We start from the raw sequence: 15,547 nt of genomic DNA, 5'->3' as shown, positions 1-15,547 counted from the left end.
GTTGCATTTTCTCATAGAACAGTTACCAAATGCGAATGGAGGTACAAATGAGAACATCATACTGATTGGTGTATTAGTTTTAAAACATTTAACTGTATTAACATGTCCTTAATATAATTCAGATATTTCAAGCTGACACTATTGAGGCTGTCTGCTTTGAGCTTAACAAAACAAGATGTTTTAACCTCATTTTAGCTTAGGTTTTTGATATCTTTGAGGTGAACTTGTTTTTTCATGATTGTTTGACTGGGATATTTGGGGAAAGGAAGAATTCTCTGTAGAACCGTACTCCAGGTTCCCACCAGCACGTACATCCTATGTGACTTCATTAACCTTCAGAAGTGTCAAGTCACTCTTTCAGCTCATCATTTCACACTTCCATAAAAATAGAAAAAATAGTACTCATCTTTAAAAGGCAAGGCTCTCCTAGCTTTACTACTTATTCTATGCTGCTTACAAAAAATGCTAGTAAATTTTGTGTTGAATAGTGTTTTAAAAACAATGTCTAAATACTGATACAGGATTTTAGAAATTGGTTTTCTTTTTCTATAGATTTTCCGTAATGAAAGTTTCTTACCCAGCTGAACAGATGAAAAGGGAAGATAATTAAGTGCCTGAAAAGTCATATAAATAATTAAATCTCTGAAGTTTTTTTTTTCTTAAGGTGACTCTAACCTTGTGATGGTTCTGCCTGTCTTTCCAGAGTCTGCTGTGACAGCAGTGACTGTGAATGGTTCAACTCGAACTCCAAGAAGAGGTCAGAACAGGAGTACACGCACTTCAAAGCAAGTTGATACTGACACAAAAGTTATTGAAATCCTTTGTAAAGAGCACGATTGTAATTTAGATGAGGTAAGGTCTGTTTTAATGTATGTTAGATCTTCTGCTAAACCCCATCTGGAATGTACGTTTGCTTAAACAGTCCTGTAAAATCCCTATAATTCTGCTTATTTGATTATCTTAAGTTCAGTAGCGAGGGTACTACACTGTTCTGCAGTTTCTCTTGTAGGTAGTTTTAAAAAAAAAAAAAAATCCCATGGTATTTGTGATAACTTTACTGGGGATACTTAACTGTGAAGAATACAGTTATGTGCTGAAGCAAGTTTCATGCTATATTCTCTGATCAGTGCGTGGTTGCAGGGCTACTCTGATGGGCTGGGGTTCAAAGCTCTATCCCACAGTGAAAAAATGCACACAACTAATGCATTGTTCTTTGTGGGATTGTAAAAGCCCACTTCCCCTCTATTGCTCCTGATAAATCTATTCCTGTGTAAAAAGGACCTTTTTTTTTGAATGTCCAAGCAGATGATGAAACAGAAGAGGGTTGGGAGGAGTGTTATTCTTTCCTAGTTTAGTCATTTAATATGCCAGCTGTGGATTATATGCTGCATGCTTACAGGTAACTAAGTTTTGGATATGTAGGTAACTTTATTTTTGCTTTATTGAAAACAAAACACAGTGCGTTATTTAAAAAAAAAAAACAAAAAACAAAAAACAACACTACAGTGCATTATAACAGCGTCTCATTTAGTTTCTTGACTTAAAGATCCGAAAGCAGTGTATGTGTGGCTGCCTGTATACATCACTAATGTTATGCTTTTCCTCTTTTTTTATTTTTAGGTCAAAAATGTGTATTTCACAAGCTTTATTCCTTTCTTGAATTCCATGGGTATTGTAGCTTCAAATGGACTGCCAGAGGTAATTGGAATAACTTAAGATCAACAGCAGTGCTTTACTTCATGCCAGATTACTTAAGATTCTCTTTACATGTCGATCAGGTTCTGATAGGCTGTTGTGAAATAATCTAGCAAAATGCAGTGCGTTTCCGGAATGTGGCTTAGCAGGGATTCCGGGATTCATTGGGTGTCTGTAGCATTTACATTTGAATCTTATAAATGATTTTCCTGAGGTTGAGCTAGTGGTTTCGCTCAAAGCAAAACATGACGGAGTTGAATATCCATAATCTTGGTAAAGCCATTAATTTAAGTTACAATTTAGAATATCAGGACTCTAAAGTCCATCTGTGGTTGCATACAATCTTCAGTTACATCCCTTAATATAAATGGGACATGTATGTAGTCATGTGTGAGAAATTTCCACAAGGTCAGGCTTAGTCTCACAACTGGCAGAGTTTGCACTGCTGTGTCCTTGCAGAATTACTTTCATCTTACTTCATTGTAGCCTGGATGCAGCAGAGTCCCTCTGCAGAATTGCATGCAAGACAACTTCTTTCAAAGAAGTTACATCCATCATTCTTTAGAGACTAGGTTTAGCTGTGTGTGTCTCTGTTAGAGCACTGTGAAAATGAGCAGTTTTTCAGACTGAAGGTCTGCAGGTATGCCAAGTATACGTTCTGTTCAATTTCCTAAGTATCTTGGGTGGGGAACAAAATACAAGACCCATTAAATCTCTTAATCCCTTTCAATATGAATTTCAGGGTCAGTGCAACATCGTGTTCTGTATCAGCCATCTCTCTAGATTTTAAGTTTGGGTGTGTACAGCTTAGAAGCCCTGTATGAACTTTGAGTTAATGGTCATTGTACAGGTTATTCTCAAATTAACAAGGGTTCTCAACCAACTGCATATTTTAAGCATAGTATCAGAACAATAGTCTAATACTCCTGAATAAAAACCTTTAAAATATTTGAAGAAAAGACCTATCACATGAGTCTTTCTACTGAAACCTGCATGAGATGTGTGGTAAAAACAGAGCAATAATTTACAGGTATATTTTAGAGGTAGTTAATCCTTATATATAAACCAACTAACTGTCAATTATAATGAAGTTCATTTATACAATTGCTAATGATATGGGACACCCGAATTGTCTTTCATTTCCATTAAAATAAAATAATAAAAAACAACAAAAACACCAACACAAACACAAAACAATGCTGAGCTTTTAATACACTTTAATGTTGTTTCCAAAACAAGCAAAACTTCTGAGACTTACTGTTGCTGTTTCATCAGTCTTCACTTGCGTGCTTGATGGTCAAGCTTTATGAACTAATGAATACACTGATTCAGAACTTGTATTTTTGGCTGAAGATTTCTTCCCAAATAGCACAGTGCAGCCATTTGGTCTAAGAGCTGCTTTTTTTTTTTTTGAAAGAACCTGAAGCTTAGAAATGTTAATAGAATACTGAAATACTTCAGACAAAAGAACGTGTAAACTGTTAGGAAGGTAATGAAAAATGAAAAGATAATGAGTTTTGTTAACAAAAAATTGAAGGAATGATTGAAGTCTAAAGATAATCTATGGATTTAATAGTCCTAATCTCAAAGTTCTAACCATAAAATCAGTTTGGTGCAAATTTGGCAAAGATAAAAAGAGGATGAAGAGCAAAGCTGTGTAAGAGATGCGTGCGGCTTTTGCTTGAGACAGGTACGGGGTTAGCTTGTTTTTTTATGCACTGCTGCCTGTTTTTTTTTTTTTTTCTTGTTGGAATGTGCTGGAGCACAGCATTATTTAGCATGATTGAGGGCTCAGGGAAGAGATAATTGAGGTGACTGGCTGCTGCCAGTCTTTTCCTGAAGAAAAGTTTTCGAGTTCCAGTTAGTGTTAGTCACTCAAACTCCCAGACTTTTCATGCAAAATGAAGTTGTATCACTGTGGGATCTAATCAACTAAGAAATTTTTAAAAGAAGTAATTTTAAAAAGAAGAACGTGGGCTATGTAGTAATGGTTTGATTTTGTAGAACTAGGCATGTCTCTTAAAAACTACTTCAACACAAACATTCATGAATAATAAGAGAACTTAGAATAAAGTTTAAGCTTTGCATCTTTAAGCTTCCATCTCCAAACAAGCAGAGATAGGGACCTTGTGGGTTGTCTAGTAGCTGTTTGAAAGGCACACGTTTTGTTTCTTGCCCATAAAAACACATTTTTCTATTTTTTTCTGGAAGGAAAGATTTAAAAGCCTGGAAACACTAGTTTGATTTGCAGGTCTATGTCTTCCACTCCACCTGTTTTTAGCTGTTTCACAGTATCAAGACCTATATTTCTTCAGAAGTGTCTCATGATCTTCCAATTGTTTTCCCTTTATAAAGGATTATCTTTGTTTGCACATGGGAACAGTAAATTTCCTCTGGGTATGTTTCAGCTGTTTGTATAAGAAGTGACTTTATGAGTTCCAAGGTCATTTTCTTAGAGTTTTTCAGCATTGTATTTGGTTGCATTCATGAGGTAGTGCTAGCCTGTGTTATTGAGCAAATTGTCAATTTTGTTGCTGTAAAATAAAACTTTTCAATGTTTTTTTTTTTCGAGGTTGAGGTTCTCTCAAAAGAATACAATGAGCTGTATCTCAAAAACAAAGACATAGACGCAAGATTGTTTCTGGATCATGATGAAACCCTTCAGCCCGATGTCATAGCGTGGTAATGTTTCCTCTTACTGCTGTTGTACTACAATAGAAAACGTGAGCTTGTTCCCCCACCCTGCCCTGCCCTCTGTTTTAAGTGGAGATCTCTGTATCCTGTTGATCTCTTCGGCTTGTCGTTCAGCTAAGATATTTCTGGTGTCACCAACCTTGCCTTATATTACAGCTTAAGTAATCATAAAACAAGTTGCTACATATCTAGATAAAATGATATGGACTTTGTAACCCAATTCTTACTCTGTGCAAGTCCCTCTAGTCCAGTGGCAGCTGAGGAATTGCGAAGAGGAGGTCGCATGCTAGTTTATTATGTGTGCCTGAGAATGTGTTATGGCTCTGGGGCCAGCTGGGTCCTTGCTGTCAAACTTCTTCCTCAAACCAGCTGGTGGTATGAATAAGCTGCCTGCTGGGAGTGCTCCTGAGCCCATTCTGACCTCTGGCCTGTATGCCACTGACAGTTCAACAGTTAAACAGTTGAGTACCAGTGCCTTGGCACATTCCCTGGTGCTGCTCAATAATGCAGATGTATGACTAAAAATAATCAGGTACTCTAAAATGTGACCATTTACATTTCTCTACCTTCACCTGATGTGTGCTCACTGTATGAGGCTGTGACTTACCTATGCTAGAAAACACGTTCATTTAGAGCTGGATTAAAACGGAGCTGTACATAATACAGAATCACAGAACCGTTGAGGTTGGAAGGGACTCGTGGAGGCCATCTTCTCCAACTGCCCTGCTCAAGCAGCACCACCCAGCGCAGGGTGCCCAGGGCCCCGTGCAGGCGCCTTGTGCCGCTCTGCCAGGAGGAGCCCCCACAGCCTCTCTGGGCAGCCTGGGCCAGTGCTCAGCCGCCCGCCCAGCACAGAAGTGCTGCCTGGTGCTCAGAGGGAGCCTCCTGCCTGCCCCTTGCTGCCCACTGCCCCTGGCCTGGCGCTGGGCACCCCTGAACAGAGCCTGGCTGCGGCCTCTTTGCCCCCTCCCTGCGGGGATTCCCAGCCCTGGGGGAGATCCCCCTGAGCCTCCTCTTCTGCAGGCTGAGCAGTCCCAGCTCTCCCGGCCTCTGCTCACAGGAGAGGTCATCCAGGCCCTATTCTAGGTGTACGTAAAAACTAAGTTATTATAAATAGAATTCTATTTAAAAAAAAAATCAAGTTGGAAGGGAACTTTGAGGGTCATCTAGTCCAACAACCTACTCACAGATCTCCTTAGCGATATAAATGTTGTTGTTCTAACAGGTGGAATGATTGGAAATCTACATCTTAAAAATCTGTTCCGTATTTTTTTCTGCAGGTTAATTTTAAGTTTTAATAGAAAATGTACTTTTCTGAATTACTTGTGTGCTTCATAAGTCTGTTTTCTATTTCTGTAGTTCACAGTTGGAGAGAACACCACGGAAAAACAATCCAGATGAGGAGATTAATGTAATACTTCCACAGACACCTGTTCGGTATGAATTTTTCACTTAAACTGTGTTCTTTACACTTTCACACTATACTTTTGTCTGCCATATTCCTGTCATTAGTCTAAGTCTAGATCTTTTTGGCTTCCTTCCCTGATACAAAACCGCTTATACACACACTTCTTCTCCCATGATGCTTTCTTCCTAGTATTGTCATCTTTCTATAAGCAAAGATGAACATTTTGTAGTACCAACCTTTTCTTTATGAATGTTTCAGAGTGCCAACATACTCTGGTCTATTTGGTAAAATTGGGAGAGATGATAGAAATGTGGTATTAATTGCAGATTGTTTGATCTGCAATCCAGTGCAGGAAAAAACTCCCAGCTTCATTTTGATTAACAAAGGAAAGGAGATTTGTGTGTACTGTTCTTCCCGTGTGTGACAGAGTTCCTTAGCAAAAGCAGAATGATTTTACTCAGTGGTGTTAGAAATTCCTGGATGCTCAAGAGTCAGTCAGTTGTGTCACCACAGTGTCATGTGCGACGTGGACAAACAACTGTTTGCACAGGCAGTTGTTCTGAAGGTGTCAGGTTTAATGAAATTGGACAGTGAAGTTCGTTTTCCATGCTTGCTATATAAATGCCATTTGTTTTAGTATTTCGTAGAAGTGAAAATTTAAAGTATACTGAATTACTACTTCAATTTTCTCAAATGAGTAAAAATTATTTTAATTTTTGTTAAAAAACCTCTCTATTGTGTCTATATGCTTGTGAAAGAATGGATTGGACTCTGGGCTTGTGCATCCACTACAAAATCTGTTAAATAGTGTGTGTAGAAATTGGTTTTTAGCCAACTAACCAGTAAGGTTCTGAAAAGCTTAATAAAAATACTGAATGGGGATGTGCAGCTGAGATTAGATACTGATCAGTGCACAAAAGAACTTTTAATTGCCGGTGACTGTGAAAGGCTTTGATTGCCTTAATGGTGCCTTTTAGTTTTACACTTCTAGTCTTCAGCTGTCAGTGATGCTTTTTTTTAGCCATAAAGGCAACAGCTTGACTGGTGGTTCCCTGACTAAATGTGTGATATCAGGATCTAGACCATCTATAACTTGAAATGTATTTAACGAGAAGGTCATTGACAACAAAGCCTGTTTTTTCCACAAATTGGCAGCTTGTTGCTGCCACTTCTTGGTTATACTGGTATTAAGAAAACAACTCTAACACTGAAAGATGCTTGATTAAAACTCTTGACATGGAAGTTTTATTAATAAAGTCCAGGAGTAGCAAGCTACCACACTGCTAAAAATTTGAGATGTGCTAAAGTAACTCTGAGAAGTACTAGTGAGAGATTCAGACTCTCTCCATGTAGCCTTGGGGGCTTCTCTGAGTTTTCCAAACCTGCTGCCATTTGAGACAGTTCAAGTGGCTTATTCACTAGCAATGATTTTGGCTGTAGCAACTGTTTTTCGGAAAGCACGGATCTGTCACTAGATGGCAGTAAACCTTTGATCTCCAGTGCAGAGTATTAAGTGCACTGTTAACTCTCCTTGCATTAAGTAGATCCCCTTACAGGTTGTGATGAAAGCACTAGACTTAATACTTTGAGTTTTCTTGTGTTTTCTTTCTGTAGCTAGATGTTTAGGACCTGCTCTTAAGCCCCCTGAAATTGGTGAGAATGTAGTCATTTTCATCAGTGGTTTTATATCTGGTCCATTATGTAAAAATCAGATAAAACCAGTAGATAAAATAGGTGTAATTTCAGGTAGTTCAGAGCACCATAATTATAGGTTGTGTGTTTTCATTTCATTTTTTCAATTGTCTTCAAGCTTTTCATTATCATTAGTAGAATTTCTGGTAGAAGTGATTTTCCCAAGCCTTCTGAAAAAATAAAGAATGAGTCTTTGGACTATACGGTTATGACTAAATGTTTTTTGTCGACTTATTTTTTGAGTGATACAAGCCAAACTGAGGTTAAACAGTGCAGAAAACCAATAAAATAAACTCAGAAAATAGCTATACCACTGGAGGAATCAAACTTTTTTTTAGATGTTGTGAAAAAGCATTACAATAAGCTTTTTAAAAGAATAGAAACTTAATGGTATTGCTTAATACAGAACTTGAAATAAACCAGTCCATGCAAATATTAGTGGATCGTAATGGACACCATGGTTCTGTGCAAACAAAGGCAGAACACTACATCTGTGGTGGTTTTACCGTGCTGGGCAGCTAAACCCCACAACCGCTCTCTCACTCCCCCTCCTTTAGATAAGGAGGGGGAGAAGTAAAGCAAAGAACAACTCACGGGTTGAGATAAGGATAATTTAATTAAAGGGAAATAATTATAATAATTAAATAAAGACTACCATGAACTAAACAATTTAACTAAGGGGAAATAAAAGGGAAAGGGGAAAAAGGGAGGAAAACAAACAAACAAAATAAATGAAAGCTATATGGAAGTGCAGAGGAAAGAAATTACTCTCTACTTCCCACAAATGAGCGATGATTGACCACGTCCTTGAAGCAGGGCCTCAACGCACGCAGCCGGTGTTCGAGAGGAGGACCGACGTCTTCTCAACGAGAGCCCACCCCTCCCCTCTTCTTCCTGTTTCCACCTTTTATTGCTGAGTGTGACACCACATGGTATGGAATATCCCTTTGATTGGTTTAGGTCAGCTGCCCTGGTGATGTTTCTCTCCTCACTTTTTGCCCACCCCCTAGGAGGGTTAGAGAAAGGCCCAATGCTGTGCCACTGCTGCTCAGCAGTAGACACAACACTGGTGTGATAACACTGCTGTTCCAGCTACAAGTACAGAGTACGGCACTGAATGGGCTGCTGCCGGGAAAGTTAACATTCCAGCCAGACCCAGTACAACCTCATGTCCCCAGAAGTTGGAAATGGGGACTGTTAGGTGCTAGCTTGTGCATATATCTTCTTGTCCTGTATGACAAGATTTTGGTTATTTCCCCAAATACAGGTATTTCAGTCACCTCCTGGATAATATGTGCAATTTGAGAAAAAGCTGTGCCCTATTATCTTAGAATAATGATCCTTCTGAAAGTCATGAAAAATGCTTGTCATCAGGATTTCAGTTTTAGAAGATGAAATGAGAACTGTTATCTTCAGAGAAATACTTACCCTAACAAGATACTTAACCTGTTGAATAAACAACATCCTATGCATTTGTCTTAAGAATATTTTTAGTTCTTTAAATTATAGCTCTTCTGAGATACTGGTATTACTTGGGTTGACTTTAAGTTAGCTTCTACACTTATTTTTTTTTAAGAAGACATTAGATATAAATCAATGGATATTAATTGTTTTTAAATTTCTTTTTAGCAAGAAGGTTCTAGGCATTGTGTATATATGCAGATGGTTTTGATGCTTTTTTGTTTTTTCTCTACTATTTGACTGTAAACAAAAAAAAAAAAGCCAGTAAGATCATACATGGAGGCATAGTTCAATACTTCAATACATCCCACTTCACAAAATGTAATAGATTTTGATCTTCTCATTTAGGCAATAAAGAATCAGTGTTCTACTTTCTATACTACGTATAATTCTCAGGAACACTGAAAAATTAATGTCCACATCCTCCTCTTCATCTGTAACAGTTTAAAAATTAAGGATCTTAAATGCAAAAATCTTCCAACCTAGCTGCAGATGCAGAAGGTAGTAGAATTAGGATTTCAGCAAATTACAACCTTCCTATTGGAAATGGAAGAAACTTAATAAAAATCTTAAAAATCTTAAGTTTTCATGTGACTTTTTAATTCCCACCCAGGGTTGGAGAAGACGCTCTCATGCTATTAATAATGGGATCATTGGCAGCTCTGCTTTTGAAAAACGTGGCTTTTCTTTTAAGCATTTATGTTAGAAAGGCTGTATCATCTTGTGAATGGATATCAAATACCCCATTTCAGTACACTTTTCTTACTGTACTTGTGATTGCAAGACTTGAAACAAAAGCTGTTTTTGTTCACCAGTCTCTTTTTTACAAAAGCCAAATGATTTGTTAGGTTTTTGCTTAATTTAACTGAATAATTTCATATATAGGGATTGCAATTTTATCATCTTACTGCTTTTAGAAGTGCTCGTTATTTATTACTTATCTTCTGGTTGCTTACTTATGGATTGCAATAATTCTAATAATGAGATGATTAGATAAATCAGGTTATTAGAATTCACAATGATTAACACAGTACAACAGTTTTTTTTCCCAGCAGGTTGTTTGATAACTGAGTTGAAAACTAAAATTGTACATTTTTTGTTAGCAGAAGTGCTGTTCAGTTTCTGGAAACTGTTGAGTCAACCTCAATGCTTTTTAATTTTTTTTCCAGAGCTGCAATGAATACAATTCAGCAATTGATAATGATTCTAAATTCAGCAGCTGATAAACCATCTGATACCCTTATCGCGTATTTCAATGTAAGTGAAGTGACTTGATGAAACAGTTGTGGAAGACTGTTAGAATTATCACACAATTAAAACTTATTCATTGAGATCTGACATACATGTTCTGGTAACGCTTTTATTAACAAATATTTTGGAAGATGTACATTTTGATTGGGATGGTTTAAATGTAATTACTCTTGAACTCCTAATTTAGAAACCATTTCTATTTATCTGATACGTACTAGGAGACAGTAAGTACTTAAATCTTTCTGTTACTACACTAAAAGTTTATGTATCAGAAAAATAAAAGGGTATAAAGAGACATAGGAAGAGAAGAAGGATGTGTTCAGAGAGTCTCTTGTGTCCATATTCAGCAATTTAACCATACTTTATGCTTGAAAGACACTAAAATAGTTGGTAGTTGTCATATTACTAGTATTAATTGCAGTTAGATGGATGTGAGAAACGGAGTTTAGTTACTGGGAATTGTTGAACACTATGTGTATATTGTATATTCTACTTTTTTAAATAGTCCACTATTTAATATTTTATATTTTTTTAATATAAAATATTTTTAAATGGTCCACTCTGATTTATGCTGATGACATGATTAAGAGATGCTACAAAGCAATGCAGGACTCATTTGATTAAATCATTAAAATGTTTTTGAAGTAAAATAGCCTTTCCTTGCCTTTTCTTCCCCTACGCTCTTTCCTGTCCTCTACTAGAATTGCACAGTGAACCCTAAGGATAGTATCCTGAAAAGAGTAGAAAGTCTTGGCCACATCTTCAAAAAGAAATTTGCTGAAGCAGTTGGACAGGGATGCGCTGAGATTGGCTCACAGGTAACTAACGTTTTGTTTGAGTATTACTCATCTGAACTCTGTTGGTACTAGCTAATGTGAGACCTGACTTAACGACTGTCCTCCTCCAGTGAAGATTAATAATGTTAGGAAGCAATAATACTCGGTTCAACTTGAGGAAAGGACGTGTTTTTTTTTTCTAATGCTCTGTAAAGATAATATTTAACAAGTGATTTTTCCTATTTAAGGAACAATAGGAGCTGGGTGGGGGAGAATGCTAGAAGCACTTTAATGGAAAATAAGAAAATTGCTGGGCAGAATGCATTTAGTGAAAGGTATACTTGCATTCATTTAAGTAACTGAGCCTAAAACTATGCAAAGTGACTTGCTTCCTTATAAAATCAGTAGGCCAGCTGTGCTTTTTACAAGGATCTTTGGAAGGCAAATACAACCAAGTTTGTACTCTATATTTTCTGTCAGCACTGCTGTTTATCTTATTAGCCGTGACTTGACATAAACATTGGTATTAGTGTGGTTGAGGTGGTCACAAACCCTTAGTAGCCTTTGAGGCTTTTCCAGTACTATTGGCAATTGGAGCTGAGGAAAATGAGATCTTTATATCATCACTTCCAAAAAGAAAACCAGAAAACAATCAAAACTGCAAAACAAAAAGGAAAAAAAAATGTTCTAAATCAATAAAACATGAGTCTGCCTGATGTAGTTTTGTTAAGAACTAATTGTAATATTTTTTTTCTCTTTTAATAGAGATATATACTTGGGGTACGGCTGTATTACAGAGTGATGGAGTCTATGCTGAAGTCGGTAAGTTTAGTACTTGTAACTTGGTATTGCGTGTCCAAATTCCAGAAAGAATCACAAGCTTGATTTATGCATTTCAGGAAGAACAGCGCCTTTCAGTGCACAATTTCAGGTATGTGTCCATAACTCACTATTATTATCCACTATTTTAGCGTTAAGGCAAGTAATAACGACTTCTTTTTTCCCTTAGCAAACTGCTGAACGATAACATCTTCCACACATCTCTTCTGGCATGTGCTCTTGAAGTTGTCATGTCTACGTATGTCAGTAAGTTGAATCAAAAGTGCCAAAGAGCATTTTTACGTATCGATAATTTTGGCTATTTGTTCTAATACATAAAATACAGTAAATAGCAAGAAAAGAGTGGTTGCTGAAATTTCCAAACTGGCAATGATTCAATAAACACAAAAAGAGATGCAACGGAAGTGAAAGAACGTAGCACTCCTGGTAATACTAATCCGTCTTCCTTGTAGGAACTGCTTCACAAAATGATGGTAGCAGTGCTGAAACAGACTTGTCTTTCCCGTGGATTCTCAATGTATTTGATTTAAAAGCTTTTGACTTCTACAAGGTGATTGAAAGTTTTATTAAAGTGGAGCCAAGCCTAACAAGGGACATGATAAAGCATCTAGAACGCTGCGAACATCGCATTATGGAATCTCTTGCTTGGCAGTCTGTAAGTAATGCTTTCAAGTAGTATCTATCCTTGTATAATGTGTATTTAGAAAAAAGGATCACACTCAACTCTATAAAATAAGTTGTGGTCTTGCTGAGATGTAGTTTATTTTGCTAGTAATACAAGAGCTAAACAAGTTTAGTCTTAACATGTCTTCAGGCTTTGGAAAAAAAATAAAAGGTTATATCAGAGAAAGTGACAGAGCTTTTCTGATAGTTGTTCTCATTTAGGTGATGGTAATCCAACATCTTCTACCAGTCTACCATGGATATGAAGGGTAATAAACACTATCTTGGTGGCAATAGGCAATGCATGCTGTGCTTTTATATGTATGCTATTGTTTTATCCAGTTTTCATTCCTACTTGACGTGGCGGCCTTAGTTCTGTGCCTCTGATGTGGTTGTTAATAGTACTTACAATTCTGATTCACGTTGTACTCGGCACTTCAATTCCTTGGGTATTTTTTGAAGGCCATAAAAACCAGGCTGGCAGGTTGGGTTATGCTTCTGAGGCTGGATCTCAGTAAACTGACCGCTGTCTCCTTATATTCCGTGTTACTTTTAAACCAAAAATATGCTATTAATGTGACAAAAGAGGACTGCTATATATAAAGACTGCTAATTTTGACCAGGAAGCACAGTGACCGTGTAAGAATCTACTTGGTTACCTTGTAGTTCTGGGAAATCTAAAAACACAATATGCCTTATCCAATATGATACTGCAATTGTGAAGCAAGTCTGTGTATGGTTTTCTGTGTACGACTTAAGCTTGAAAAGCTAACAATTTTCTTGAATTTTCTCATACTGGTGATATTTTACCAGGCTGTGGGGTCATGCTCCCATAAAGAGCCTGTAGCGTTGTGTCAGAACCACTGGAGCTGCATCTTGGGCTCAGGTTCCTAGCTCAGGAGAAGCACACTGGCCTCAGCATTATAGGGCAATAATTACCATGCTTCAAGCTGAGTCTGGTTGACCTCTTAATACCAACCAGCCCATTTTCCTTGATTTCATTGCCAACAGAGTCAACGGGCATGAGTCCGGCAGCTCTCTGAATGTGTCCTGTTATGAAGGTGACCTGTTGCATTAGCAAACCACAATTTGTGCCTTGAGATTCATGCTCATCACCCCAGCATTGCTGGTGCAGTGCTGTAGCTGATGTACCAGAGTGCAATATCTTTCCTCTGTAATGCTTTGGCGTGTTTGTGTGATGTCTTGGTATGATGTCTCCACTGCTGTACGAATTTCTTTGTGGTTTTGCTTTTCTTTGAAAAAGATTGCCTGAAAGCACTTGAAGGCTTGAGAGTCTTGTACCAGAGCTTATAGCAACAGGGAAGGTGAAGCACATTACTTGTGCCATTTTTGAAATGTTTAAAGAGTGTTTGTTTCAGAATTTTTATCCTTTGGAGGACAAAGAGCAGAAATTGGCTTCTGCTACCTAATGCAAACCACTTACTGATCAGTAACAAGCCTTTACCTACCAATTTCTACCCAAGAACAACATCCAGATAATCTCATCTGGATCTCCAGGAGCTCAGGATGCTCAGTTCAGTCTCCTGTTGTCCCTCCTTTTTGTTGCTGGCAGGCTCATCACTAGAGGGCACAGCGAGGCTCTCAAAAGCTGAGGGAAGCCAGTGCTGGCAACCAGCTATGGGCTGGTTGCAACAGGAGTGTGCAGCTATATTGTGACTTTGAATTGGTCTCCGTTGCCTCCTTGTAGGACTTGTAACAGTTACCCATTTTCCCAGTATTGCTGTCCATCCCTGTCTTCCTCATCCATTGTAATTTGAATAAACAGTTTAATTCTTGCAGGTATTTCGTAGCTTAAAAGGAAGTAAAATTCTCAATATAATTCAAAGAATGCTCTCTACTTTAGCATTTTAGTGCTATGAAGAGTACAGACAAAAAAGTGAGTACCTGAACCCTGTTTGGAGCTACAGGTGCCCTTAAGGGGAAAGGCTGCAAGTTTTAACCAGCCTACACATATCCTACACACAGAATAAGAAACCTTTGGAGCAACCTGGTGTAGTGGAAGGTATGGCAGGGGCTTGGAAGGGACCTTAAAGAAAATGTAGTTCCAACCCAAACCATTCTGTGATTCTGTAACCAGGAGAGTGGTGGCTCGGGGACCAGAAGTAGTGAAATGTCAGCAGTGTTGACAAAAGGCTTTTTCCACCAGAGGGTGGTCGGGTACTGGGACAGGCTCCGCAGGGCAGTGGTCAAGGCACTGAGCCTGCTGGAGTTCAAGAAGCGTTTGCACAATGGTTTCAGACACATGGTCTGATTTTTGGGTGGTCCTGTGTGGAGCCAAGGGATTGGATTTGATCGTTGTGGGTCCATTTTACCTTGGAATATCCTGTGATTCTAGTATGAAAAGTGCAACTCTTTAGCCTAAGTGTAACCTCTTTAGGTTGAAGTTCCTCTAATATGCTTAACGTACTTTTTAAAGAAGTGTTATACTCTGAAGAAAAGTATGTATCATGCAAAAAAACAAATGATCTATTTTCATCTAGTTCTTACTTTTCCGCAGAGGTGAAACAATCCATTACAAGGTTTGTCTGCTCTTTGGAAAGTCAGGTGGATCGTCTTGTCTTTCTCCGAGCTTTCCTCATTTTCCTGATTGCTTTTTGGAAGCAGGACTGCAATGTGAAATTCGAAGGGACGGAGAAATTGAACGGAATAGCTGAATTTATTGTAGTTTTACTTGTCACAGAGCTTTTATGAGGAAAAACGCCTTGCATAATTTCGCTGAAGAAAAAATCTTAAGAGCCCATCTGACCTTTATCTGACTTTGGAGGCTGTATCGAATGAATGTGAAAGATTGTTTCTTACTGGTGTTGGAAGATAATACATCACTCCTTTGCTAGTCATTGAGTATGTTTATTGCTTTTTGCATTGCTAGCTGATTTAGTCATTTGTACTTTAGGAGGCAGATGAAACTTTTCTAGGTCATCCTTGCCTTTAGCTGTGGTGGCTTTGCCCTGCTGGGCAGCTGAACTCTGCCACAACTGCACTCTCACTCCCCGTCCTCAGAAGAGTGGGCGAAGAAAATATGCTGGAAAGAAAGGAAAAAACAAAA

General features: G+C 38.0%; 1 protein-coding gene across 2 annotated transcripts in view; it reads left to right on the top strand.

The window, feature by feature from the left end:
• RB1 (RB transcriptional corepressor 1) overlaps positions 1 to 15,547 on the top strand; it is a 79,951-nt gene that overhangs the window by 16,609 nt on the left and 47,795 nt on the right. For both annotated transcript variants that reach the window (XM_082761585.1, XM_082761584.1), the window contains 10 exons: positions 704 to 852; positions 1,621 to 1,698; positions 4,268 to 4,377; positions 5,749 to 5,826; positions 10,120 to 10,207; positions 10,903 to 11,019; positions 11,743 to 11,799; positions 11,877 to 11,908; positions 11,987 to 12,063; positions 12,270 to 12,472. In XM_082761585.1, coding sequence (XP_082617711.1) covers positions 704 to 852; positions 1,621 to 1,698; positions 4,268 to 4,377; positions 5,749 to 5,826; positions 10,120 to 10,207; positions 10,903 to 11,019; positions 11,743 to 11,799; positions 11,877 to 11,908; positions 11,987 to 12,063; positions 12,270 to 12,472 — 989 coding nt within the window. The remainder of the gene's footprint in view (positions 1 to 703; positions 853 to 1,620; positions 1,699 to 4,267; positions 4,378 to 5,748; positions 5,827 to 10,119; positions 10,208 to 10,902; positions 11,020 to 11,742; positions 11,800 to 11,876; positions 11,909 to 11,986; positions 12,064 to 12,269; positions 12,473 to 15,547) is intronic.

Source organism: Aythya marila, assembly GCF_965140915.1.
Source record: "Aythya marila genome assembly, chromosome: 1".
In the NCBI taxonomy this organism is placed as follows: Eukaryota; Metazoa; Chordata; class Aves; order Anseriformes; family Anatidae; genus Aythya; species Aythya marila.
The sequence above is the reverse complement of the archived record's forward strand: the minus strand, read 5'-3'. Positions and strand labels throughout refer to the sequence as shown.